The following is a 26,242-nucleotide window of genomic DNA, read 5'->3' as shown; positions in this document are numbered from 1 at the left end:
TTATGTTCACAAATCACATCCCTATTTTTTTCACATAATATTCCATTTGTTTATTAATTTAGTAATTAGACTGACTGATTTCTGCCCTTATTTAATAGAGTAGAGAGAGACAGACAGCGAAGTGAGAGGGATTAAAACCCACAAGACTCATGTGGTCAGCACCACACCAGTTGAGCCACTAGGGGGCTCTAACCTCTTCTTCTGAATACATTTGTTTCTAATCAATATACATGTAATGACGTAATCATCTACAACCACAAAAGAGAATACCAAGAGATAGACGTGCAACCACACAACCCAGGGCCAATTAAATTCAATTTCAAAACCAAGTCAGTGATATCAATCTGATTAATGATTGTTAGAGTAACATATTTACTTGATTACCGCCTCAACTGCAAAATACACCTCAGATATTCACTGCCTACAGTTAGACCTAACTATTATTGTTAGACCTAACTCTAACCAATCAATATAGAAAATTGTAAAAGATGATTATTGTTATTATTATTATTATTATCATTGACCTCAACACCAGAGGACATGTTAGGACTGTAGTTTAAATAAAGACACAAGAAAAGAAAAAGGACATAAGATGGAGAGACCAAGAACAATCACATTTTCAACAGAGCTGGAAGGACGGACGGTCAAAAAATATAATTAACCAACGTATTTTTTTTAAAGCGGGGAGAAAAACCCAACAACCTCAGAGCCAGCGATAGGAAGTAGGAAGTAGTCATGCAGGAAGTGGTCATGCGTAGTTAGTGTGTTAAGAGGAGGAAGTGTCACCCAGATAGATGGTTATGGTTGTGGTTATGGTTATGGCAGTAGGTCACGGTGTTAACTCACCCAGACTGTTGTTTTCTTTGATACTTTTCTCCTGAATTTGTTCCAACCGAACTGGAAACAATAGCAGTTTCATAAGAGAAGGCCAGTATCGTAAGGAGGTTCATATACACTGACCAAACATACTAGAAACAAATCTACCTGAGCAGGACATCTAAACAATGTCAGGTTAGCTGTGAGAGTGGCATCCGATTCCAAAGCGAGTTGAGCTCCGATGCCCTGTGAAAGGCTGAGATACGTGCAGGGAGCGCTTGTTTTGGTTCACTCAAGATCCTACCTGCTTATGTACAAATGCGTGATTGTTTTAATCCCTTGACAAGACAAGGGCAGGCGCAGCGACAACGAGGCCTTGAGGCGTGGCGAGCAGCCAGCGTCATACGAGTCTGCAAGCCGTGATGGACAGATTAAGTGAACCAAAAGGAGCACTCCATCTCAGCCAATCACAGTGGGGCGGGGTTTTGAGCTCAACTTGCTTGGGAATCACTCACATGCATCAGCGCGATTCAACGTGATTCAACTGATTTACAATTATTTCACCTGGTTGTATGTTTCCCTTTGTGTTTTAATGTTTTAGTCCAAGTGTTATTAAGCCCTGCTTTATGACACAATGTCCTCCCAGGATTTAAACATGTTACCTTTTAGTAGTTTGTGAGGAAGGTGCACAAATATGCAAACATAATCACCTGTCTCTGTGTGCATTTGTGTATCTTTCAAGTGTGTGTCAGTGTGTGTGTGTGTGTGTGTGTGTGTGTGTGTGTATGTGTGTGTGTGTGTGTGTGTGTGTGTGTGTGTGCATATGTGTTACCCTGTAAAGCGGTCAGTCTCTCATTAGTGAAGTCGTTATCAGCCTGCAGGGCTTCGATACGCGCCTGCAGAGCTTGTTCCTTGTCCTCCATCTCTCCTATCCTCAGTTCCAACTCCTTCTTCTCCCTCTCTCCACTCTGAGTCAACTCCTCCTGACAGCCCTCTGACACCTGAAGACAGACAGAAGGGCAGAGGGAGACAAACGGAGAGACAAAGTCAGAAAAATGACTTATACTGGTCCCTAGGACACTACAGTCAACATCCTCTAAGGATTTCATTGCTGTTGATCTGAAATACAAACCGTAATACTGACACACACACACACAGGCTTGTAGGTTTGAACTATACGTGGAGCATCAGGTTACAGTAAAAAAGTTTCCACATAGTTTCTGTGTACTGTACCTTGAGTTTGTCGGTGAGTTCTTTGATCTGGTTGATGGCAGCGTTGTATTTATTGGCCAGTTCTCTGAGCTCTTCCTGAGAACGCTCCGACATCTCTTTCAGATGAGTACATTCATCCTCTGTATTACTGAGAGACCGCTGCGGACAGAAAGAGAGGGAGAAGACAGAGATGCAGAGATAGAGAGCGACAGGAGAAGTTAGATATCTTTGGATGTGGGCACTCTTCCCCATTTGTGGATACTGCATATTGTTTTATGTAATGAAATGTTCTGTAATGTCAAAATGTTCATGTCCTCCTCAAAATAGAATGATATGATTTAAGTTTAGAAAGTGTCTAAGTTGTTAATGTAATAATAATACTATAGTATACGTAGAGGTAGTGGTAGTAGTAGTATGTAAATGGTACTAGCAGTACAACAGTATATAGTATAGTAGTACCTCTACTTCAGAGAGTTTCCGAACCACCTCTATCTTCTCCTGTAGAACTCTTCTCAGTGACTCCTTTGCAGTTGTTTCATAGTTATGTTTGTCTTCCTGTAGAGCCAGCAACTCCTTACGAATACCCTCCTCTGTCTGGGACTGAGAGAGGAGGAAAACTTTAACAATCTTTATACATTACATGTGTCTTGGTCTCTGTGCCCTGGACACATCTTAAGATTTTACCAATCGTAAGCAACACTGAAAACATTCTCACACACACACACACACACACACACACACACACACACAGGGTTTGTGTTTATTGTGATATTGCGGATATTGAGAGTGAGTTCCATTTTGTTTTTTATTGCCCTTTGTATCATGACCTGCGTCAAAAATTATTTAAGAGGTGTAGAAACCCGGATTTAATTTGGTTGGATGACGCACAGAGACTTATATGGATTTTTGAGCACAGGATATTTGCACTTGCGGAGTATCTGGAAGGGGCCTGGGACAGACGGGCAAAAAGAACATACCTGTGAAGTGTAATTTATTTTATTTTATTTTTGTTTTGTTTTGGGTGTTTGCCAAACGTTTTCCTTTGTGCAGTGTTCTATGAAGAGAACTTGATATTGTTTATTTATGTTTTGGTGTCTAATAATCCCGTAAGGGATGGGTCTTTTTGACAAGACACGAAAATAAAAATTCATTCATTCACTCACTCACACACTCACACACACACACACACACACACACACACACACACACACACACACACACACACACACGCTGTCTTTAACACATTGATTGCCTGAGTTATTTCAGATTTTTTGCAGTTTATTGCCAGAGATTTTTCATTGAAAAAAAAAAAGCACTCAGGAGCTGAGATAAAAAAAATTAAAGTTTTAAGTTAACAAGGAAGTGGATAGGAGTCTAGATCTTCGACTAATCATATCTCCTTGGTCTTTGGGTCAAATTAAAAAATTTTTTTTTTGAAATTTCTTTTTTTTCCTTAAAAACGAGTTAACTCGATCTAGGCAATCAAGTGATGGATTTTAAAAACGAGTAAAAACGAGTTAACTCGTTCTAGGCAGTCAATGTGTTAAGGAGCACAAATGTAACATTGGAGAATACAGTGGAGAGTGCACTTGGCAGAATAATTTGAACAGTTATATAATATACAGTACTATGTATTATACACTCCTCCGTTGAAGCACTTCGAAGTACACACATTCTCACCTTCTAAACCTTTTGGCGATATCCCTGTGAGTTTTATAGGTGATAACAGTTCATGCATGAAATATCAGTCTGTTGATATTGCAGTGCTTACTTAGGAGTGTTGCTATAAGAAGTTTCAAATGCTTAAATTTAAAACTCAGCTTTTTCTTTTCTTTTGTGATATCTCTGTCTGCGCTATCTGGTGTTTTTCAATTCAGCTGCACAAAATGTTCTCCCTGTTTCACAAGCTATTTAGAATTTCATCAGTTTGAGCTGCCCTGGAATGAGCTTAATAGAATCACAGTTGTAGCTGTGCCAGAGCCAGATAGAATTCAACTGAAGTTGAAGGTGAAATTGAAGTTCCTAGTGCGTTCACACCGTCGAGGAAAGCTTGGAGTACAAGAATTTGGGACTGTCTGCAGTGTTGCTACCAGCTGTATTGTGTGCATGAGACAATAAACCACTTGAACTCGAGTTAACATAAAATGTTCAGTATATTAGTCAATGAAAGATGTATTGTTCCTGGCTGCCAGGCTGCCAACAGTCACTGCATAGCCTCTAAATAGAGAAGACTGAAAAATGCGTAGGATCTCTTTGGGTAATGTTTCTCATCCTCTCCTAAGTCTGCATGTTCGGTGCCGGAGTATACAGTACATTTCACACCACAATGCATTAAAAAACAGTGACTACTCAATGTTGTTGCGTCAAAACAAATTTAGAAAAAAAGGGATCCATACCAATGGACCTTGCTGCAAGTATGTAATCAGTAAATAACATCGCAATTATTTGATCTTACGTAATTGTTACAAGCTTGTTACAAGTAGGTGGTGCTATGATGACTGTAACTTACTCAATATTGCCATACACTGCAGATGTCGTTAGGACAGGCCTATTATCAAACATGTGAAGTTTGGGGCAGATTTGACAATGTTATGCAGCCCAGTTGCAAACCACTTCCTGTTTGGTGGCAAAACATGGAAACTTCACCATGGCCATGCCGTTTCATGAAAACTCACAAGTTTGATCATTTCCCATTGTTACGGCTTTTATACTGTATATGCTGAGCAAGTTTCATGCGCATCCGTTTAACCTCCTCGGAGGAGTTTGTTTGGTGCGACGTAGGTGTGAGGGCCACGTAGCTTCCCGAACTCTAGATGGGAGGGCTGTGTAGCAGCCGGGACCTCTAGTAATTACAATAGGGCCTGTTATCAGTTGGTGCTAGGGCCCTGAAAATGTTACAAAGTGATTTACATAAAACTAAAGAAATACAAATATTAAGGGAATACAAAATATATATACTGTATATATAATTTCTAATGTTAAAATTCGATAAATAAAATTTGAAACTGATGATTAAAAAAAAGTTTAAAAAAAAGTTTTTATAATAAGACATTGAATTAGCAAGCCTGAGCTCCTCAGCCAGATTGCTCCAGAGTCGAGGGGCCATTACAGCAATTAACTCAGGAACAACCAGCAGGTTCTTGCCCGAGGATCACAGGCTGCACAGAGGCTTGTAACTGCAAGGGGTTAATAGCTCACAATTGTAATTAGGGGCCAGGCCATGAAGTGCCATAAAGTAATCAGTAAAATCTTAAAATCAGTCCTAAAGCAGACAGGAAACCTGTATAGGGAAGTGAAGATAGGAGTAAGCATGTAAGCAGTTGACTGTGCATCTCACCTTAGAGTAAGCCTGTAGTTGACTACCCATCACCTCCAGCCTGGATAGCAGACGGTCCTCATCGATCAGAGCCTGACAGACACAGACAGAGGGGTCAGAGTTCATCTGGAGAGGTGTAGTGTATAATAGTATGATACTATATACTACCTATGTGCTTTACATGCACTAGCTTAGCATGTAGGATTTAGTAAATAATACTATAGTAGTATGTAAGTACTAACTCTTAGCTCTACTGTGGCTAATCTACTAAAGAGCATATACATGGGTGGTTGCAAATGTAATAGTATAGTAGTGTGCAATACCTGCCAGCTGCTTTCTGAAGCCTCCTGTGTTGTAGCTAAGAGGCGCTGTAGAGTCGCTAACTTCTGCTCCAACATCTGCTCTCTGTGTAAGGCTTCCTAGAGAGAGAAAAACAATGTACAGGTGCAAAAGATCAGAAACGTTTTAGACACACATTGGGCCTCATTCACAAAGCTGTTTGTAAATTATCTACTATATTTTAGTGTAGTTTTGTGACTAAGTAAAGACTGACGTGCAATGAAAAGGCGTATAAAGCCTTTATTTGTGCAGATCACAGGTGTATCAGATGATGAATCCCACCTGTTCGTAAATTAAATGAGCATTTACGTACGCCCCATTTGCATTGTTCCAAGTCCCATTTAACACCATAAAAGGAAATATACAATGTGAGACCTCCATAGCACAAGTTCAACTGCGTCGCTCGTCAAAAAGAACAGATCTGCCAGCTTCCAACGCTTCGCAACGCCTTGACAGCTTGTAGATCTGTTAATTTGGCAAGAGAGTCCCTCACGCGATGGATCCACTGAACGTGAACCTTTATTCTGTATGTATGAAATTCAGTACGAATATGGTTTTAAAATAATGCAGGCCATGAACAGATATTCTATACACATTTTATATGCAAACAAACATGCACTGCCCCAACATTCTAAGCATATGGGATCATTGTAAGCACTGAGAACTAGAGAGTAGGCACTAGACAGTGTGAACAGTCACCCCACTGCCAGTGTTTGTTAGCCTGGTAAACCCTCCCTCCGGAAATCTCATTTCTATTTGATTCCAGGAGTGAGTCTGGCCTGATAGCCCATTCTGCAATATTGGCTGTGGGCTGGAGTTGGGCGGGAGTAATAACGTTGACTGACAACCCCTTCAGCCAATGATAATTTTTCCCCTTCAGCCAATCAGCAGTTCACCAGTCTAATGTGACGCAACAGGACTTTTGAAACGGCGATGCCCAAAATGGGTTGCCTTATTCGGATACATGGGTGTCACTACCCGCCCCTACCGGTTCTCTAAATTTTTATTTTTAAATAGGCTTTGTCATGATTAATTGACCACATATATGAAGTTAAACAACTAAATTCTATCCAAACGATTTATTATAAGTAAATTCCGTGCCTCAAAATAGAAGTTAGAGAGCTTTTTGAAGTCAAAAAATAGCGGAGAATATAGCGCACAAGAAAAAGATGGCTGCCGTTCGTGTTTTGGGCTCACTCGAACTCGCCACCTGATTGGCCAACGTAAGCTGTCAATCACAGAACAATGAGCGACGACGCTGATAGGCTCGGCCGTTTGGCATACAATTGGCATACACAGCCAATATTGCAGAAAGGCGGTTCATGCCAGACTCACTCCTGGAATCAAATAGAAATGAGATTTCCGGAGGGAGGGTTTAGCAGGCTAAGTGTTTGTCTCTGTAGGTTAGACAGCAGTAGTAAATATAGTGCAGTTGCAGTGAATGACCAGTAGGTGTCAGTGTGTTACCTGTAGGTACTGGGAGAGCTGGAATAGTTCCTGAGAATACATACTGGGAGTATTGGCAGCAACCTGGAAGGCACGCGCGCACACACACACACACACGGGCAGATGGTCAGCGCTCGCACACTGAATACTGGCGCTAAATACACATTCATAAACCCACATTCATAAACACAACACTAATGATGTGTGAGTATGTGTGTGTGTGTGTGTGTGTGTGTGTGTGTGTGTGTGCGTGTGCGTGTGCAATGCATGTGCATGTGACAGTGGAGGTACAGTCAGTGTTCTTTAGAACAGTTAACTACATTAGAGAACTGGTTCAAATCTAATCACACATCTACACCCTCTTTCTCTCTCTCTCTCCTGGTCTACATTCCTCATAGTAGATCTAGCTGAGACACAGACACATGACTGATCTGAGACTGGCTCTCATTTCATCTGAGAAAAATCTCACCAGTCAGACAGTCATTAAACAATTCAGACCAACAGACAGACAATTAGTAATCCAGTCAGACAGTCAGTAAACCATGCAGTCAGACACAGACATGTAGTCAGTCAGTCAGATAAAAAAGTCAGCAAACCACCAGTCAGTTAATGAATCAGTAAGTGTGTGTGTGCGCATGTGTATGAATGTAGCAATTACATACATACACACACACTGTACCGTCTTACCTTGTCTACAGGTAGTGGTAAAGGAGCCTGGATTACACTGTGAGAGAGAGAGACAGACAGAGAGAGAGAGAGAGGCTCGGTTACCATGGGAACAGCTGCAGCGACAACAATGATGACAACATTTTTACAGTCAGCACACAACAAATCAAAGTGGAGTCAGATTGGCTTAATATAAAGTACATACTGTATATACTACAAGCAGTTATCAGCTTTCCCAGCAACACCGGGATTATTGCACGGACAGCATGCTTCTTAGCGACGCATCGATCAGCGTGTTCAGGTTTCGGCACCCAGCATTGGCCAGGTTATATTGCATGATGGGTGAAACAGCCCTCCCCACCCACTACTCTCCCTCTCTGATCGAGCTCTGGACTGAAGTCACACACAACCTCCCCAACGCTCTCCCTCCCCCTCTACCTATCTCTCAATGATCGAGCTCTGGTCTCACACACACACACACACACACGGAGATGACACAAGGAATGACAATGGAATGGCAATGACACAAGGCAATGACACAAGGAATCAATGCCTAAACATTGTGATTTGCGCTGACAAGCTGACAGACACTGTTGACTAACAGCGATTTGTGCTGACGTTGGGCTCGGGCATGTCAATACTATAAGTTACATAAACTAGAGTGCCATAATTAAACAGCTACAGGGTGCATTTAAAACTGAAAACAAGTGGAGCTTCTGGCATAAGGGACGTGCTAGCGGAAAGGCCTTGGGATCACAAAATCAGTAGTGTTAATCCCGCAATCTGCCCATTACATCACAAGATATCTCGTGGGTAAAACTGACATTTTGGCCTGTGGGTGGGGTTAAACAAAAGCTCAAATTAATATTTTGGTCATTAAATGATTTTACATTTACAAGTTCAGATCTGATTAAACAACAACTAAACCTCGTCTTTGGAGTTTGATCCCAGTAAATAAACCCATAAAAGCATGGTGCTAAATTGCTTAATTGTGTCATTAAAAAATTATATAGAGACATGTTGAATATTTATGATCTTTTGGAAGTAAAGGGTTAATGCAATGTTTTGCTGCTGCTGACATTGGAATTAAGAAACTTTCCTCTGTTAATCTGTAACTAGAAAGAGAGAGAGAGAGAACCATCAAACTGCCATGAGTAGAAGAGCAGGGAGAACAGAGGTAGGGGAGAAGAGACGAGAGAAGAAGCAAATGAAGAGTAAAGTAGAAAGAAGAACTTGGATATAAAGAGAGGCAAGTACTTGATATGTATTTCTACAGTATATGAAGCACATCAACCTTCCCTGAAGATGATAAGTTGCATAGAAATAAAAACGAATGGATACTGTCATACTGCACAGAGAGAATACATCAATACATAATGTTATCGTTTTGTAAATCTAAAACAACACAGATCAGCATATACATGGACATGCACGATTGCCATGCGTAAACACACAAATAAAATATGAGCACACACCCGTCCCACACCCAAACACAGAAGGTCATTTAGCTGACACCGTCTGTTAACAAAACTTACATTTTACCTGTCAGCTGCCACTGTAGTGTCTTTATCACAGGTTTGAGTCCAGACCTTCTCTACATGACTCAACTCTCTAGAACAAACACCCTTTTATTTGGTTCCTTCTTTTCCTCCTCTCTCTCGTTCAGGGTACAACAGCTGATTTCTCTCTCCTTCACTTCCGCAGACTCTCTTAAACCCCACCCCTCCTCCTGGCGTACTTAATGATAAGGAACAAGCCCCTCCTTCCTCAACTCTCTGCCGTGGAAGACATAAATGTTTGTTGGATTAGTAGCCTGGCGTGGAGCGATTGGGTGGAATTTGTTTTTACATCGTAACTGCCTTTAGCAGGCCAAAAGGTAAAATGCCCCTCCCACCTGGGGCTAACAGGGTTTGGAAACACATAACTGCATGACCGTGTGACTCTGCAATGGTTAAACTAGTTTGTGTGTGTGTGTGTGTGTGTGTGTGTGTGTGTGTGTGTGTGTGTGTGTGTGTGTGTGTGTGTGTGTGTGTGTGTGTGTGTCAGGTGATAACAGATATGGAGAATACCAGCCTGTTGTAAACAGACACACACACACTCTCTATTAAAACTGAAACCACGTGTGTGCCTGTGTGCTCACGCACATATGGCCACAACCGCAGATGAGCGCACACACACAGCGGAAGAGGAGTTCTATGCCGTCACCATGTTTCTAAAGTTAGGTACCAGTCTCAGGAAAGTCTACATCAGGGGTTCCCAAACTTTTCAATGCCAAGGACCCCCAAACAGACATAGCCTCTCGCTGTGGCCATACGTTTGTCTGATTCAAGTAGTAATTACCAAAAAATAACCCCAAATCATAACTATCAATATCAATAATTTTATTGCGAAACACAGCCTTATTCTGTGAAAATACATTGTTTTGAAATGAAAGTCCCATGGATTTAACTTCCTGAAGTGCGTAAGGTTCTTTATTTTCCCCCGTGTTTACTTTTGCACCATAGGCAGCAATCACAAAGCGGTTGTAGTTTTGTAATGTGGCGGCTGCTTCCAAGAATGTGCTTTGCACCAACAAAATTAAAGTAATAGTAATAAATTAACTGTTTAACCGTTAGTAATAACCGGTTACCAATTTCTTAATTGGTACCGGTTAAACAACTAACCATTAACATCCCTAATTTGTATGGATGAAAACCCAGAATGAAGACAGCATGGCAGCAGATGGTGCAGAAACACAAGTCAATGGACACACACACACACACACACACACACACACACACTAGAGTAGCTGACCATAAACATACAGTATTACAGATGGAAACCACCAGTACAGTAACGACTCCATACTGGGTCAACTGATGGTCTGATATTGCCCATTAAACTGTCCACAGACCGCAATGCCTATGTGTTTCCCTCTTACACAAACACCTATTATCACCCATACACAAGCACATTACAGGCGCTTTCCCGCAGTCAAACAACAGCCTGGGTGACCTCACCATCCAAGTAGACTGACAAGGATGTCACAATTGGACAAAAATGGTTGAATATCCTTTTATTATTTTTTACACATTCTCCAACAATTCAAACCTATCGAATTCCGAACCCAACTATTGACTATATACAATTTTGCATGCCGTAAAACTTTATTGTGGGGTCGATTATAATTTTCACATTCAACATTCATTTATTTTTAATATTCAACTGGAATATTCTCCGTCAGCCCTGGGTTTAAACACACACACTCTCCCACACACCTATTATCACTTTCCTCAAGTCTAATCACAGACAGGGTGACTTCGACATCAAGTAGAGAGACACTAATCACATCGCTATACAAGCAATGCGTGTGTTTACGAGCGTGGGTGCTTGCAATCATGCTGCCAGCATGCAGAGCTATACTTTAGTAGTCTGATGAATGATCCCCCCACGGGATCAATAAATGTCTATATATATGTCTACTAAGCTACACTTTAGCAATCATAAAACTGAACTTAACATCTGTTAACAGCGAGCCACTGAGAATGTTGTATTCTCAGTACTAAACCATAAGTATTCTCAGTACTAAACAATAAGAATCTATATCACTACTAAACTCAACAGCAATGAAAATTCTAAAAAAGATTAACAAACCAAATCATGCTGCCTCCCCAATCAGAGACAGCATTAGAGGATATTGGGCACTTTTAGGTAATCAAACGTCTCTTGCACACTTGGATAAAATCTTAGTGACAGGTGCATTGGTGCATATATACACAATTAAAAGACGCACGCTTGCTCAAAGAAAAAAGTTTCATCTTAATGCACCTGTTAATGCAGGTTTCAGTCAAGGACCTTCTTCAGAATGGATAATTTTGGAACACTTAAGATGATGGTACCGACAGCGTAAGATGATATCTAACTGACCAATTGATGCACCTTTGTCTGTATATCTTGAATAAAACCTATCAATCATAGACCGTGAATAATTACCCCATGGTCATTTTTCACATCACCCCAAAAAGAGCTGCCAGACAGCTAACTCATTCAGAACATAGGACCCACAATGGTCCTTTTTGTTTTATCCTTTTAGCATTATTGTATAACTGTACTTTTTGCAAACTGTTGACACACGAACACATGACACCAATTAAACCGTGTCCTTTGGGACATATTTTAAAACTCCATGTTGCTTACAATTTAACAGCACCTAAATATGAAATGTAAATGATGTGTCAGAACTTAAGACACAGATGTCTCCCCAATCAAGACAGGAGTCTTGACTTGTTAGTCACAAACGTACTTACCAAGATGGTGCCTGAGGGAATTGAATGGTTTCTTTTGAGAGTTCTCACCAATTCAACAGTCTCAGGTAGCACTAGCCAATAGCAATGATTCATCTTTTTAGCATAAGACAATGGGAATAATAATTAACTAATTAGAATTGGCCCATATGAGATCACAGTACTTACTCAGCTCGTCTGCGTGCCTCCATTCCATCTGGTAGAAAGAGTTTGATAGTCGACACGATACAGCCATGAGTCACTGGATGGAATAAAACATTATTATGATTATCATTATTATTATTGTCATTAGTGTCAGCAATCTAAAGCTGTGTGTATTACCATTATTACTATTTGGTCTCAGTTTATCGCCTCTTGTTAGCATGTTTGCGTGTGCTAGTGTGTTGTGTATCAGCATGAGATAGCATGTGTTAATATATGTCATGTGTCTGACCTTTGCGTGTGTTCTCCGTGACATCAACTCCAAACTGGATGATGTCGCCAGAGAGAACCTCGCACGGCGGGCTCTCCTCCGATCCGCGACTCAAGCGCTGGCTGTTTATAAACGTTCCATTACTGCTCTTTGTGTCCTGCAGGTAGAACTACAGAATAGACACACAACACAGACAGAACACATCAGAATGTCCCAGAACAATCAGCATAGAACATAGCTGAACGCAGTCCTGATAGAATAAGGTATGACCATTTCAAATCAAAGACTCACAACAGGATGAAACCATTTCAGAAGTATAATTGCAGCGGTGTAAACTAGATCGCCACAGAACATCACTAAGTGGTCAGAGATTCTCCATGCTGAATCAAAACAACTACATTTGTGCTCGTTGCTTTGACACGTTTACATTTAGTCTCGTTGTGAATCTCAGATCTGAACACAGCACGTTTTACAATAAACACATTTTGATTCTTTTGTAAGGAGTCTCATCTCAATATCATAAAACAATTTAATACAATACAATCTCTCCCCTCATTTCTCTCAAATCATTCTATGCCCTCCTGTCAGCTCTCTCATAATCTCTCCCTTCATCCCATCTCTCCTCACCTCATCTCTGCCCTCATCACATCCCTCTGCCATCTCTCTCATCTCATCCCTCACCTCCCCTGATCTTTCTTATATCATCTCTCTCCTCATCTCATCTTTCTCTTTCCTCTCATTCAGATTTGATTTAATCCACAGTGACAACCCACAAAGCAAAGCTGATTGGCTGAATGAATGATGAAACACACACACACACACACACACACACACACACACAAGCATATACTGTACGGTCACCCAGATCCACGCACACAGAGTGAAGACCGGGAACGCATCTGTGTCATCTTTTTTTTTTGTCGTCAAGATTTCTTTAGGCTATTTTAAAATAGCAGATATACAAGCTCATAGCGCGGCACCGAGTGCCGTGCTATGAGCTTGTAGATCTGCTATTTTTTGAAAAATCCTGAAAATGAGTGCAAATCTTTGAATATATATATATTTTAAAGCGAACATTTTTAACATTTTTAACTTTACAACTTCTGGGGGTCCCTGGAACAAAATATTTTTAGATGGTGGTCCAGGGCCAAATACGAAAAAAAAAAAAGAACTGTTAGGATTTAGAAGACATTTGTAGAATCCCACAGAAGCAAAGATTTTAGTGACAAATGTTGGCTTTAAAAAACAAAATATATATATATATATATATATATATATATATATATATATATATTCAAAGATTTACACACATTTTAACGTTTTTTTGATTTTTGAATAGCCAAAGAAATCTAAAATGACACAGATGCGTTCCCGGTCTTGAAGGGTTAAAACACATAAACACACATGGACGGTTCACTCCTGTCCCCATGGTAACTCAGAGGCAGGGACCTAACTATAGAGCCTTTCACATAGCAACGTGCAGTCGCGCACGCAATTGAACGTGTGCACACATGTGCACACGTTCATGTGTGACTGTATATTATGAACACGCACAAACACCAGATGCACACACATACAAAGTGCTCAAGGAAAACGGACACAAAAACATCGCAAACATTTCAAATACATGGCTATGCCTATGGCTTCCAGACACACTATAGCGCTATGTATGTAACTAAGCATGCGTGCACGGCATGTGTGTGCGTGTGTATATCTCTCGAAGACTCAGGGAACAACTGAATTAACCCATTGAAAACGTATGTTGCTATAGGGCGCGTTCGAAAATTACGCACCGGAGCACACTCGCCTATTAGTTTGTATTGGCCAGTGCGCTCAGTGCTGTATTTTCGAACGCACCCATAATATCAGTGGTTCTCACACTTTTTCATGTCAAGAACCCCCAAAATGATATGTATTTGGCCGCGGACACCCATCTCAAAATCATGCAGGGACGCCCAGAAGATTTGAGTTAAAAAAATAAAATATTTATATTCATAGATTTGCACAACTTTTCAAGATTTTCCAAAAATAGCAGATCTGTGCCGCGCTATGAGCTTGTATATCTTCTATTTTTGAATAGCCAAAGAAATCTAAAATGACAGATGCGTTCCCGGATTGACTGGGTTAACATTTCAAATCTCCTGTGATGCATTGGGGTAACAGTAACATGTGGCTGTCAGTGTCAATCAAGTCCACCAACTTAAACATAGACTAGGGGTTGACAATGAACAGCATTTTCTAATGGATGTCATTGTCTGGCCCCAGTGACTTACTAAATGTATTGGCCCTAAAATAATTTGTTCTTTTGGCAGTGGGCTTCAGTGATGGTTATAAGTGGGACTATTATAAAAATCCATACATTTCTAACTACAGGGTGATGTTGAGGTGATTTAGGCTCTGGGCCAACTGTCGTCCAAGGTTTTCAGAAGGTGGCATACCGGTTTCCCGTTGCAGTTGATTTCACCACGTTTTTCCAGTTCAAATGTGCTTCTGAGCCAATCAGAACGAAGTATGGGAAAATGAACTGGAACAGTGAATGGGTATACGTCACAGTCTGAATTGTACCACGTACAAAATCAGGCTTAATATAGTACGTACTATTGTATGTGTCATACTCATAGTATGGCTGTGATGGAATTTTATACTATTCAAAGCCGGAGGGGACGGCAGGTAAGGGCTGGAAAATATATTATATATATATATATATGTATATATATATATATATATATATATCTCTATGAGTTAGTCGTTTAGCTACAGGAAAGTAAAAGTAAACAGCGATCGAACGAGAGAATCGCTACAAAGGGGAGAATAATAGCAGTGATTGTGTGTGTTTAAGTCACAGCAATGTAATACAGTCCGTCTGGAGACTACGGGACAGAGTGAACGACGAACAACAACCGTACGTCAGTCTGTGTTCATAGCGATCATCCACGCAGTCTCACAGATCCCCACAACATCTGCTAAGCTTTCTAACAAGAGAGATGTTCTAAAGATCAGCGAATCTACACAAACACCCTACGCACATGAGCGGCGCGAAGACGCTCATAGTTCTCGCCACTGCTGGTAAAAAAAAAAACATATCAAAATTTAAATAAATCTGCACCGTGGATACCATCGCAGGCCCACGATAATATCACAACATTTTCTGCATCGTGATATTGCCAATATAGTTACATCATAAATACAAGCACATACAGTATATTACGCACTCACAGATACTGAGGAATCTGCATGTGTAGAGGAAATGTCAGTCCCCCCTTTTTGGTGTGTGTGTGCACATGGTATTTTGTGTGTGAGTGTGTGTGTAAATGACAGAGATTCTTTCTTCATTTCCTCAGCCAGTATAAACCTTACAAACTGTCTAATAACCTTGCAACGGTCTGTCTTTCTTTCTTTCTTTCTTTCTCTTCCTCTCTCTCCAATTCAATTCAGCATACTTTATTGGTGGGACAAATACAAAGGTGACATTTATAATGAAAAAGTATTGAAAAGTAAATGTGATCATAAAATAAAAAAACACATACGATGATAAAACAGGGTAGGAATAATGGTTTGACACAGAGGGCAGCAGTTTGTTTATGTTTAATGATGAAACTAAGACAACAGCAAACCGGAAGCAGCGGTAATCACCCTCACACAAAATGTTCAATGAAGGCACAGTGAAGCTTTACTCACTGTCAGGCACATTGTGGGGAAAGCTTCGGCGTGTTTGGGTAAAGCTATTCCCACAGTGTGGGTAAAGCTTCCAAAAACGTATTGCCATTGATAATTCCCTCAACAGTGCCCCCAGCAGCCAGAACAGGTCATTTATCATTGCAGCTGAAAAAGGCTTAGATGTGGATGATGGAGGAAATGTTGCATGGAAATAATGAGCTTATTAAATATATCATTTTGGAGAGATATTTAATAAATTGTCTATCCACAAAACAAACCCTTGCCCTTTCCGCATAAACCAAAGTTCTACTTCTACTAACTTGCTATGCATCTTGCAATAGGGAAAGGGCAACAGTGATAATTGGGGCCGTCACTGCCAACAATTTCTAATTTCAAGTCATGAATCACAATTTTATTGGCCTTTCAATGCCTCCGATGATTCATTAATTTCCCCGTCCATATGTGAATTGAAAGAGATACTACAACAGCAACACACAAGTTGTGGGATGCAAACTACATTACCCATGGTCTATAATGTATTGGTTCCATTTAACCCGTTTTCTATCTATTTCTCTTTTCTCTCACTCTACCTCTGTCCTCTCTTCTCATGGAATACTACAAAACGATGGAGCGCGAACGAAAATAAAAAACTGCTTTTACCCACTGCTTTACACCTGAAAAACTGATGTGACAAATAAAACTGATTCTGAAGCTTTTTTATTATTATTATTCGAAGGTTTAATATCATAAGTGAGAGGCCAATGTTGACTTGTAGCCTTCTATGCAAATGTATCAAATATGATTATGAGAATTGTTCATCAACTGTGGAAATACCAGTAGGTTGTTTTTTAATCTATTTGCTGGCAACGAACAAACAACTTTTTGGCTTACCAGCTGAAGTGGCAAGTAGATAAAAAAATCAAAATATACCAGCCAGGCAGGTTTTACAGGCCAAAAATTATGAATAGCTTTTTAGTACATATTTAGTACGTATTATTGGTGTTAATTTTACTATAATTTTCAATGACGTCATAAACAACATAAGGAATATCTATCCGTTTGTGAGGCATAATATCCAAATGAGAAAAATGGAAAACAAATAAAGAAACAAAACCACATATGTGAATTTGCAATGGGTTCCAATTAGGGTTGTGCTGATGATTGTCAGGTACAAACATGTTTATTTTTTATTTTTCTGTTGGGTCAGCTCAGAGTAATTCCCTTCTCTGATAGTTCTTTTAGCATAGTTTAACCTTTTCTTGTTTGATGTGTAGAACTATAGCATCCACAACCTGCTGAGGTACTACATATGTTGTACTACAAACTACACACACAACCTTGAATCACCTATAGCACCATGACCCACAGTGCAGCAGCCCTACATTACGTTGATTATTACCAACAAAGCCCGGTGCAAGGTTCCATTTGTAAACAAACAATGTTAATCACAGTCATATAGTCAGTTAGTCATATTGCTTATTACTAATGCAATACATTTATTGATTTATCGGCATCTAAGTAAACATGACGTTGTCAGCAACGGTTGCTTTGGCAGACTATTTTTAACTTGCCAGCATGTCTCATGATGACATTTACTGGTTTAGTCAGTCCACGAACCGGTTTAAGCTTTTGTTTTGTTTACCATAGGGTATTCAATTTATGCAGAAAATAAGAACATCTTGTTGAGCAAAAGGTGTGAACATCATAAACCTTTGTTTGCTACAGAGCGTATTTGCTTAATATATAAAATTTTAAAAAAAAGGTGAAAAAGTCAATCGTAAAGGTGAAGTGGGAACTTCCGGGTTGGCCAGGCCAACAAAAGGACGTCATCTAGCCCATTCCTAGGAGTGATTCTGATGCTTGATAAATATGGACCCTGAACTAAGACACACCTTAATCAAACACTGTCTGCGTCACCAACACATTCCACGAACCACAGCACACGCGCACACACACACTAAATTACACCCCCATCAAAAGCAAACTAAATCCCATTCACAGACTAAATCGCTTGCACTTTGAATAACACACACCCCAAATCACTAGCACACTAAATCACATAGGCTGCACTGTGGAATTATCGACACAGTCCTAGACATAACTAGAACACATTATGCTCACAACACTGGTGTTCTCGCTCTGCTACACCTGCAGCCGGACTCACTAGGTACAGGCACATGTGTGTATGCAGTACAGGTGTTCCTGCCTGGGTATACTTAGTAACACACACACACTTGCATATATCTACACTGTATATTAGGGTTACACTTACAAAATGATGTCTAAAATGCTCATCTTGATTATTTTCAATCACAATTATTTGGTGGTGATGATTTTGGGTGGCAAGATGTTTCTTAAATGTTCTTAATGTCTGTTGCTTATTGTGCTTAACAGTGTCATACGTTTGTTTTAATGGTATGTAATGGTCCCTTTGATTTTATTGTGCCTCCGTTAGCCTGATGGTTGGGGATCGGTGCATCTGCTGCCAAATAAGGTGTTTAAGGCTAACTGTACAATTCATTGTGAAACATAAAATCATGATTTTCCATTATTTTCAATTAATTGTGCAGCCTTACTGTATATACAGACTATATGTGTGTTTTTATACATACATACATTCATTCACACACACACACACACACACACACACACACACACACACACACACACACACACACACACACACACACAGACTTGTTACTGTAGTTACGTAGTTCACAAATTAATGTAATTGAATAAACATTCAGGTGTCAGTCAATTGAATAAACATTCAGGTGTCAGTCAGTCAGTCAAATCAATATATCTGATTGTGATTATATCTCCCACAATCAGATAAGGCTGTTGTTGTGATGATGATTTGGGCTACAGGACGGTGACGACATTCATAGACAACAACACTTAAAACAGTGTGTGTAGACACATTCACAAAAGTCACATACACATGCAAACAAAGACAAGGACAGAGACCTAGATCAGACTGCAGTCACCATACAGCATAATACACACACACATGCATTGCATGCACAGGGAAGCATACAGGCTTAGACCTGCAGCTACAGTAGCATATACCTCAGCAAAACACACACACACAGAGATATGCACAGTGTGTGCGTGCGCGTGTGTGCGTGCGTGCGTGCGTGTTACACAAGTGTGTCTTACCTAACACTGGTTTGAGACATTCTGTTACAACTACTTCCTTCACAATGTTTAAACCTGCAAAATGCTAACTGGTTGACTGATTAACTTACTGTCTGACAGACAGACAGACTGGTTGATTGCCTTGCTACTGTTCAGGACGACCTGGAGAGAGGAATGAGATGAGAGAGATACAGCTGGGCAAGACCACACACACACACACACACACACACACACACACAGTTCAGAAGCCCCCGAGATAGATTAACCACCACCTGTGATTCAGCTACTTAAATGATCTATCTTCTAGTGTTGGTCACAAGGTGCTGTCCAGTACAACCACAGTCTTCTACTGTTGGTCAATGGGAGCTGTCCAGTACAACCACAGTCTTCTACTGTCGGTCAATGAGAGCACTCCAGTACAAACAGTCTTCTATTGTTGGTTAATGGGAGCGATCAAGTATAAACACAGTCTTCTACTGTTGGTCAATGGGAACTGTCCAAGCCAGTACAAAACAGTCTTCTACTGGTGGTTACTGGAAGCTATACCCAGTACCACCACAAGTCTTCTATTGTTGGTTACTGGGAGCTGTCAAGTACAACCATAGTCTTCCGCCAGTAGAAGGAAATTATGTGTTTTGAGAGAGAGTGAGTGGGTGTGTTTGTTCACCTGTATTGGACAGGAGAGGGTGATACTTTATTACATGACCAAGAAACCTCACACCCCCCCACAGACCCTCAGACCCCCCCCCCACCACACACACACACACACACACACACACACACACACACACACACACACACACACACACACACACACCAATTACCCAATGCAGATACAAAACCAAACACACATTAAACCAAAAATACTGTACTTGCATGACACGCATACAGAAGGTATTTCAGAGAGAAAAGAGAGAGAGAGAGAGTGAGTGAGTGCATGCGTGCATGCATGCGTAAGAAGAAGGCAATCCCTCTGGTCCCTCCTGTTTGACCTGTTCCACACATGCACGCCACTCACACACACCAAGATGCACTCAGAGAAACAGGTCACTGAGATTTCAACCATCTGTCTGTACATGCAGGTACATGTGTCTTTGGGAATGGACAGGGGTGTGATAATGATATTAATGAACATCTCTGTAGGAGCTGCTTTAGATGTTAGAGAAGGGGTTAAAGAGAAGATGTACTACACCTACAGTATCTCACACACACACACACACACACACACACACACACACACGGCTCAACAGTGAATGTCTGCCAGTCTGTCTATTTGTTAGAGTCCCTTCTATTTATGTCCCAACTTTGCCTGTGTGTTCGTGTCCTATCTGTCTGTGCATCCTGACACTCATCTCCCATTTAGGAAGGTATTTCCAAGTGAAACTTGTTAAAAGAGGTTTGAGTCTCACTCTCAGGTCAGTCACACTGCATCACTTACAACCCCTGCAACACTGACAAAAACAAAACATCCCAAAAACTCCCAGTGTGTATATATATATATATATATATATATATTCTACATTTCTCACCTTGCCAGTCTTGTGGTCGAACCAGACGAGGGCGTGGTTCCGTGACAAGACCTTGCAGTCGAAGGTGGCGTTGTTCTGTGCCGGTCGGCACCGGGCCACAGAGCGGCCGATCTTGACCGGTTCATCCAGGTAGACATGTCTTTCCTGGAATGGGTGTGAGTTGGGCCGACACGCGAAAACGGCCAGGGCAGAAGGCATGGATGATGGCTTCAGAGTCGCGCTGCTCCAACCAGAGACGAAAGGCAGGCTTTCAGGATCCAGAGTGGCGGGTTTGGGTTATAATAATCCAACCAAAAAAAAAATCTACAAAACTCCACAGTAACCGACCTGTATGTGTCGGCTAGATCTGGAATATTTTATTCCAAGTGCATTTATCTAGGCACTAGCTACTGTACATCTTAGTTTTCCAACTGTGCAGAGCCTGCATTAATTTGCAGTGCTTATCAACTTGGACTCAACAATACCTATCAAAACACAATCTAACAGGTATAACGAACACATAAAGACATTCTGCTGACTGGCTGCCTATCCGAGCTACATAACGACATGTTATATGACAGCCTGGCTATGTACAGATCAAGGTGCCATGTGTCAAGACAGCCATGACTGAGGAGAAGGGCGCTGACAGCCTCCCACGTCCATCAAAACCAGTCCAATGTTGGGAACTCCAAGTCAACTCAAGTCAAGTCATTCGGGTCCGTCAGTGCAATACAGCCCTCTTAGCCCATGAGGATAGCCAACTAGGACGAATAGATCTGCCTCAATCACATTGATAAGATTATGTAGAACAATATATTTTTTAGGGATTATCAACCCAGGTCACCAAAGGAGGCAGCAGGAGCAGTCTGTCAAACTATAACTGGATTGTCCTGGTCTTTCAGTGAGCTAATAGTAGCCACACAGCCTCAATATTTATAACCCACTCGCCGCTGGCTAATCTGTCCCCTGTTAATCTACTTGTCATCTCACAACATAATACAGTGTCAGTGACCTTGTTGGCTTTGATAAAAAGGCAAACCTCAGCCTGCTATCCACCACTCCCTTCACAAAACACACCTACAACAACCTGGATAACGTTAGCTAGCAAGCTAGGCTCGTTAAACCCACTAAATCACCCACCGAGAAGCCTGAGCCGCTGAAGACTGTCGGTGTCAGCTCTTCACGGTTAAACATCTACCAGGAGGCTCGCTATGAAACACCCAACCTGGCCTGGGCTGAATGTGTGGGGATTAACGGACCTTCTTCTAGCAAAGCTAGCTGGCTAACTGTGACGTCGGCTAGGCTAATGCTAGGCTAATGAGTGCTGACAAAACTTGTCAACCTGCAGATAGACCCTCACAGATTATCTTCTTTCTTGACCATTCTCGTCCATTCGGTTCAAAAACAATGCAGGTTAAATGTAATCCATCTCTCCTGAAACCCTACGCGGGAAAAAATGAGAAAAAGAGACAACATTAAGTTAGTATGTAGCTGTGTGAGCTAAAAAAAAGGACCGGCGGCTAACTGACAGAAACAGTCGCGGAAAATGAGTTGAGTTTCTCGGCTTGCGGCTTCAACACGCAGCCGCCTGCCTGCCTGGTCCAACAAATTATGTCACGATTAAAAGCCTCATTTGACGTCGCGTTGTTGGTGGTGTTTTTTCTAAGTCTCGGTTGTAAAAATACGTGTTATACCCGGGTTAGTTTTGGAGTTGTACTCAAGTTGTCGCCTTTCCACTGTGGTGGTGCTGCTGCTGCTGTTGCTGGAAGGAATTTGGAAGAAGTTATCCTCCTCCGCAAGTCTGGTCCGCCATACTGGAACACACACAGACGGCCAGCTGTTACACGCCCACTGTTGACCTATCGAATTCTGTAACTCGCGACTTGAGCCGCGCTGTTTTGCAATTTCGGCCAATTCAAATTCCAATCACGTTCAAAATGTCAAAGTAAACTTAAGCACAATGCGAACGAAACAATGAGTGTACAATAGCATATAATGAAGGGAAAGTGTGAACAGGGATTTGAGCATTCAGAGAAGGGAATAAAGAAAAGAAAAGCAACATTATAAACGAAATAAGTTATGAAATAGAACATGTAAATTGAAATTAATAAAGGCTTAGGATAAGGCTCCTATACAAAAAATGTAATATCTATCAAAATCTATATATTTAACGTCAGAAAATCATTCCTACATTTGCTACACATTAGCAGTTGTCAGCTGGCAAGGAAAAATGTAGTGCAATGTGATGCGATGTGAGGGTGTGTGCGGAGTCTGCGGACTGCAGAGATTGTGGACTAGCCAACACCAATTCCGGGCTCCTGGATCGCTGCCCTCCACATGTAAAAGTTTGAGAACCACTGGTCTAGAGACTCTAGACTCATATGGTAATCAGTGAATGAATAAGGACTTTACTGTTTTGTGACGTCACACTGACCGTAACCTTTTACCAGCTACTTCTAATCAGTTCACCTTGACCTTTGACCTTTCACCACCTTTCACCCTTGAGTCCAAGTGGACATTTGTGCCAAAAGTCCTCATATATTCCCTCAAGGCGTTTCCCCAGATATCTTGTTCACAACAATGGGATGTCACAGTGACCTTTAACCTTTCACCATCACCTACTTCTTATCACCTACATCCTTGAGTCCAAGTAGACGTTGTGCCAAATGCCCTAAAGTTCCTTAAAGGTGTTTGGAAGTACCAGTGAAGTGGAAGAAGTACTGACATTTTTCACTTAAGTAAAAAATATCAATACCACAATGTAGAAATACTTACTGTTACAAGTAAAAGTCCGGTGTAAAGAATTTAGTTGAGTAAGAGTACAAAAGTATTGGCAATTGGCATCAAAATGTACTTAAAGTATACCAAAAGAAAAGTAAAAGTGCTCAATATGCAGTATGTCCCATTTTAAAAAATTTAGAAAAAAAAGTTTAGAAAATATTTTCAAATAGCCAAAGTATACGGTTGTCGGTTGAAGTGGTTAATGTATGTTTTGTAATAATAATCAGAATCTTCAAAGTAACTAGTAGCCTAACTAAACTTTTCAAATAGCCTAATTCTGGTTGAGTAAAAAGTACAATATTTGTCTCTGAGATGTAATGGAGTAGAAGTAATAGTACTGAAATTTGGAAATACTCCAGTAAAAAAATACCTCAAAATTGTACTTAAGTACAGTACCTGGGTACATGTACTTAGTTACTTTACACCACTGGGAAGTAGTACATAAGTACAGATGGACGGACGGCGGACGGATGGACAATCCGATGCCTCCTGCCACAGCTGTTGCTGGTGGTGGCATGAAAAGTTAATGCTGTAGATCAGGGGTCTTCAACAGGGGGTCCGGGATCCCTAGGGGGTCCTCAGAGTTACTACAGGGGAAAATAGGTGATCTGCAAGCATGAGCTTGTAGATCAGCTTTTTTGGTGTAGAGGGGAAAAGGAGCAAACCAAGTACAGAACCAAAGGTCTAGTTTACTAAGTATTGGGGGATTAATTTACACAACACTGTTGATACTAGTGCTGTCAAAGAAGTCTATGAAGCTATCTATGAAATCTATGAAAAAGTTTAATCTGCAACACAATGTTATACAATATGTAGTGGGGGTCCCTGCTTCATCTCTCTCTCAGCTAAGGGGACCTTGGCCTGAAAAACATTAAAGACTGCTGTAGATGAATGCTCTGAAAAATAGAATAGAAAAACCTGACCTAACCTGGAGACTATTCATTTTACCGCAAGTAACCCCCTCCCCCACAGTGACCTGACTGTAACCTCAATTTCAAACACCAGGCAAGTGTTCTCAGATAAGCTGGCATTATCTCACATATAGTGCAACATTAAAACAGTGACCTCTTGGGTCATGGAATTCAATAGGTTGCCAATTTCGGCGTAACACTATAGCACTGCCTCTGCGTTCAGCTGCCTCTTCACCCTCACCACATGCCATAATAATAGCAGCCAACCGGAATTTTTCAAATAATGATAATTATTAATAATAAATAATAGTGTAATCCAGAATACGATCTCCGCTATTCAGTTAATTATTGCACACGAAGATTATTTCAGGTGTTTCACTGTGAAATGTGCACTGGCCTTTTCTCCTGACAGCTTTTATAAAGTTTGCCTTGTACAAATAAATCAATGCCCAGTGAGTGGTGGGGGGTAACCCTTTATCATAATGGGCAAATGAATACACGTAATTAAGGCTTAATGATTAACTCATACATTAATTGCTGTTAATTAATGATGAAGTCACTATGACTTAATCAAGGTTAAGTTAATCATTAGTTAAGGGCCAAACATGGTGAGTTTATAGATCTGCTTTTTTTTGGTGGCTTCTATGCCCAGGTGAGTAGGAGTAACAAGGAGAGTCTGTCTCTGGTGGTAGTTGTTCCAAAACTTCCATGTGGTGCATTCATTGTTGTGTTCAGGCTGACGGGGGTCTCCCAAGTTGAACTGGCTCACTGGATAGGCCCGATGGTGTGTGTGTGTGTGTGTGTGTGTGTGTGTGTGTGTGTGTGTGTGTGTGTGTGTGTGTGTGTGTGTGTGTGTGTGTGTGTGTGTTATACTATAAATATATATGTGAAAGGAGAATATATGTGTGTGAGAATAAATATGTTTGTGAAAGGAGAATGTATGTACAGTATGTGAGTGCCAGAAGGAAATATGTCTAGGGACCGTACAAGACAGTTCAGTCTGGCACTCTCACATGCACATTCTCCTTTCACATTCAAACATTTTCATTCTCACACACACATTCTCTACTTACATGCATATGTTCTGCTTTTTACATAAAGTATATGTTTTCACTCTCACACATACATTCTCCTTTCACATACATAATATATATTTCCACTCTCACATATACATTCTCCTCTCTCATATACGTACATTTTAATTCTCACACTACTAATGTAGTATGTAGTTGAACTACATTTTGCCGTAGCATGCTGTTAGTTCAACTACATTCATATGTGTGTGGCGCGTCAAGTAGTTCAACTACTTTTTTAGTAATTGTTTCGTAGTTTAACTACTGGAGCTACAAACTACAATTTTGGGCAATAACATGACATGAAATAACATGAAAATAGGCAATCTAGAGGCTCACAATGTGTGACAATGCCATGTGTTGTGAGCTTGTAGATCAGCCATTTCTTTTAACAGTGAAAATCTTTGAACATTTTCAGATATGTCATGCACACCAGGTTGAAAGTGGTCAACACCAAACCCAAGCAATGCAAAACATCTTGCAATGTTAATAAGTTTTGTAAATTTAAATAAACTATACCTTCAACCACTACAGTAACACAAGTGATGCCATGTTCATGTACAATTCACCAGTCAGTGAACTAGAAAGGAGAACTAAAGTCCACTGGCTTCATTGTCTGTGTATGAAGTAAAACATACAAAATATTTAGTCATAGTCATAAATAAAGTCACAATGGATGTAAAC

General features: G+C 40.7%; 1 protein-coding gene across 7 annotated transcripts in view; it reads right to left on the bottom strand.

Annotated features, from left to right (window-relative positions):
* slmapa (sarcolemma associated protein a) overlaps positions 1-22,622 on the bottom strand; it is a 41,593-nt gene extending 18,971 nt beyond the window's left edge. For 5 of the 7 annotated variants that reach the window (XM_080423744.1, XM_080423742.1, XM_080423743.1 and 2 more), the window contains exons 1-12: positions 22,488-22,622; positions 20,815-22,235; positions 12,512-12,659; positions 12,247-12,319; positions 7,817-7,853; positions 7,151-7,213; positions 5,668-5,763; positions 5,366-5,437; positions 2,488-2,628; positions 2,050-2,187; positions 1,649-1,817; positions 847-897 (exon numbers count right to left, since the gene is read on the bottom strand). In XM_080423744.1, coding sequence (XP_080279870.1) covers positions 847-897; positions 1,649-1,817; positions 2,050-2,187; positions 2,488-2,628; positions 5,366-5,437; positions 5,668-5,763; positions 7,151-7,213; positions 7,817-7,853; positions 12,247-12,319; positions 12,512-12,659; positions 20,815-21,012 — 1,186 coding nt within the window. In that variant the 5' untranslated portion in view covers positions 21,013-22,235; positions 22,488-22,622. Of the gene's footprint in view, positions 1-846; positions 898-1,648; positions 1,818-2,049; positions 2,188-2,487; positions 2,629-5,365; positions 5,438-5,667; positions 5,764-7,150; positions 7,214-7,816; positions 7,854-9,330; positions 9,467-12,246; positions 12,320-12,511; positions 12,660-20,814; positions 22,236-22,487 lie in introns of those variants that run through there. The other 2 variants (XM_080423747.1, XM_080423748.1) reach the window with 2 other exon arrangements.
* Between the last annotated feature and the right edge of the window lie 3,620 nt (positions 22,623-26,242).

Source organism: Gymnoscopelus braueri (genome assembly GCF_963280865.1).
Source record: "Gymnoscopelus braueri genome assembly, chromosome: 3".
NCBI classification, from domain to species: domain Eukaryota; kingdom Metazoa; phylum Chordata; class Actinopteri; order Myctophiformes; family Myctophidae; genus Gymnoscopelus; species Gymnoscopelus braueri.
Note: the sequence above shows the minus strand (reverse complement) of the source record. Positions and strands in the feature narration are given on the sequence as shown.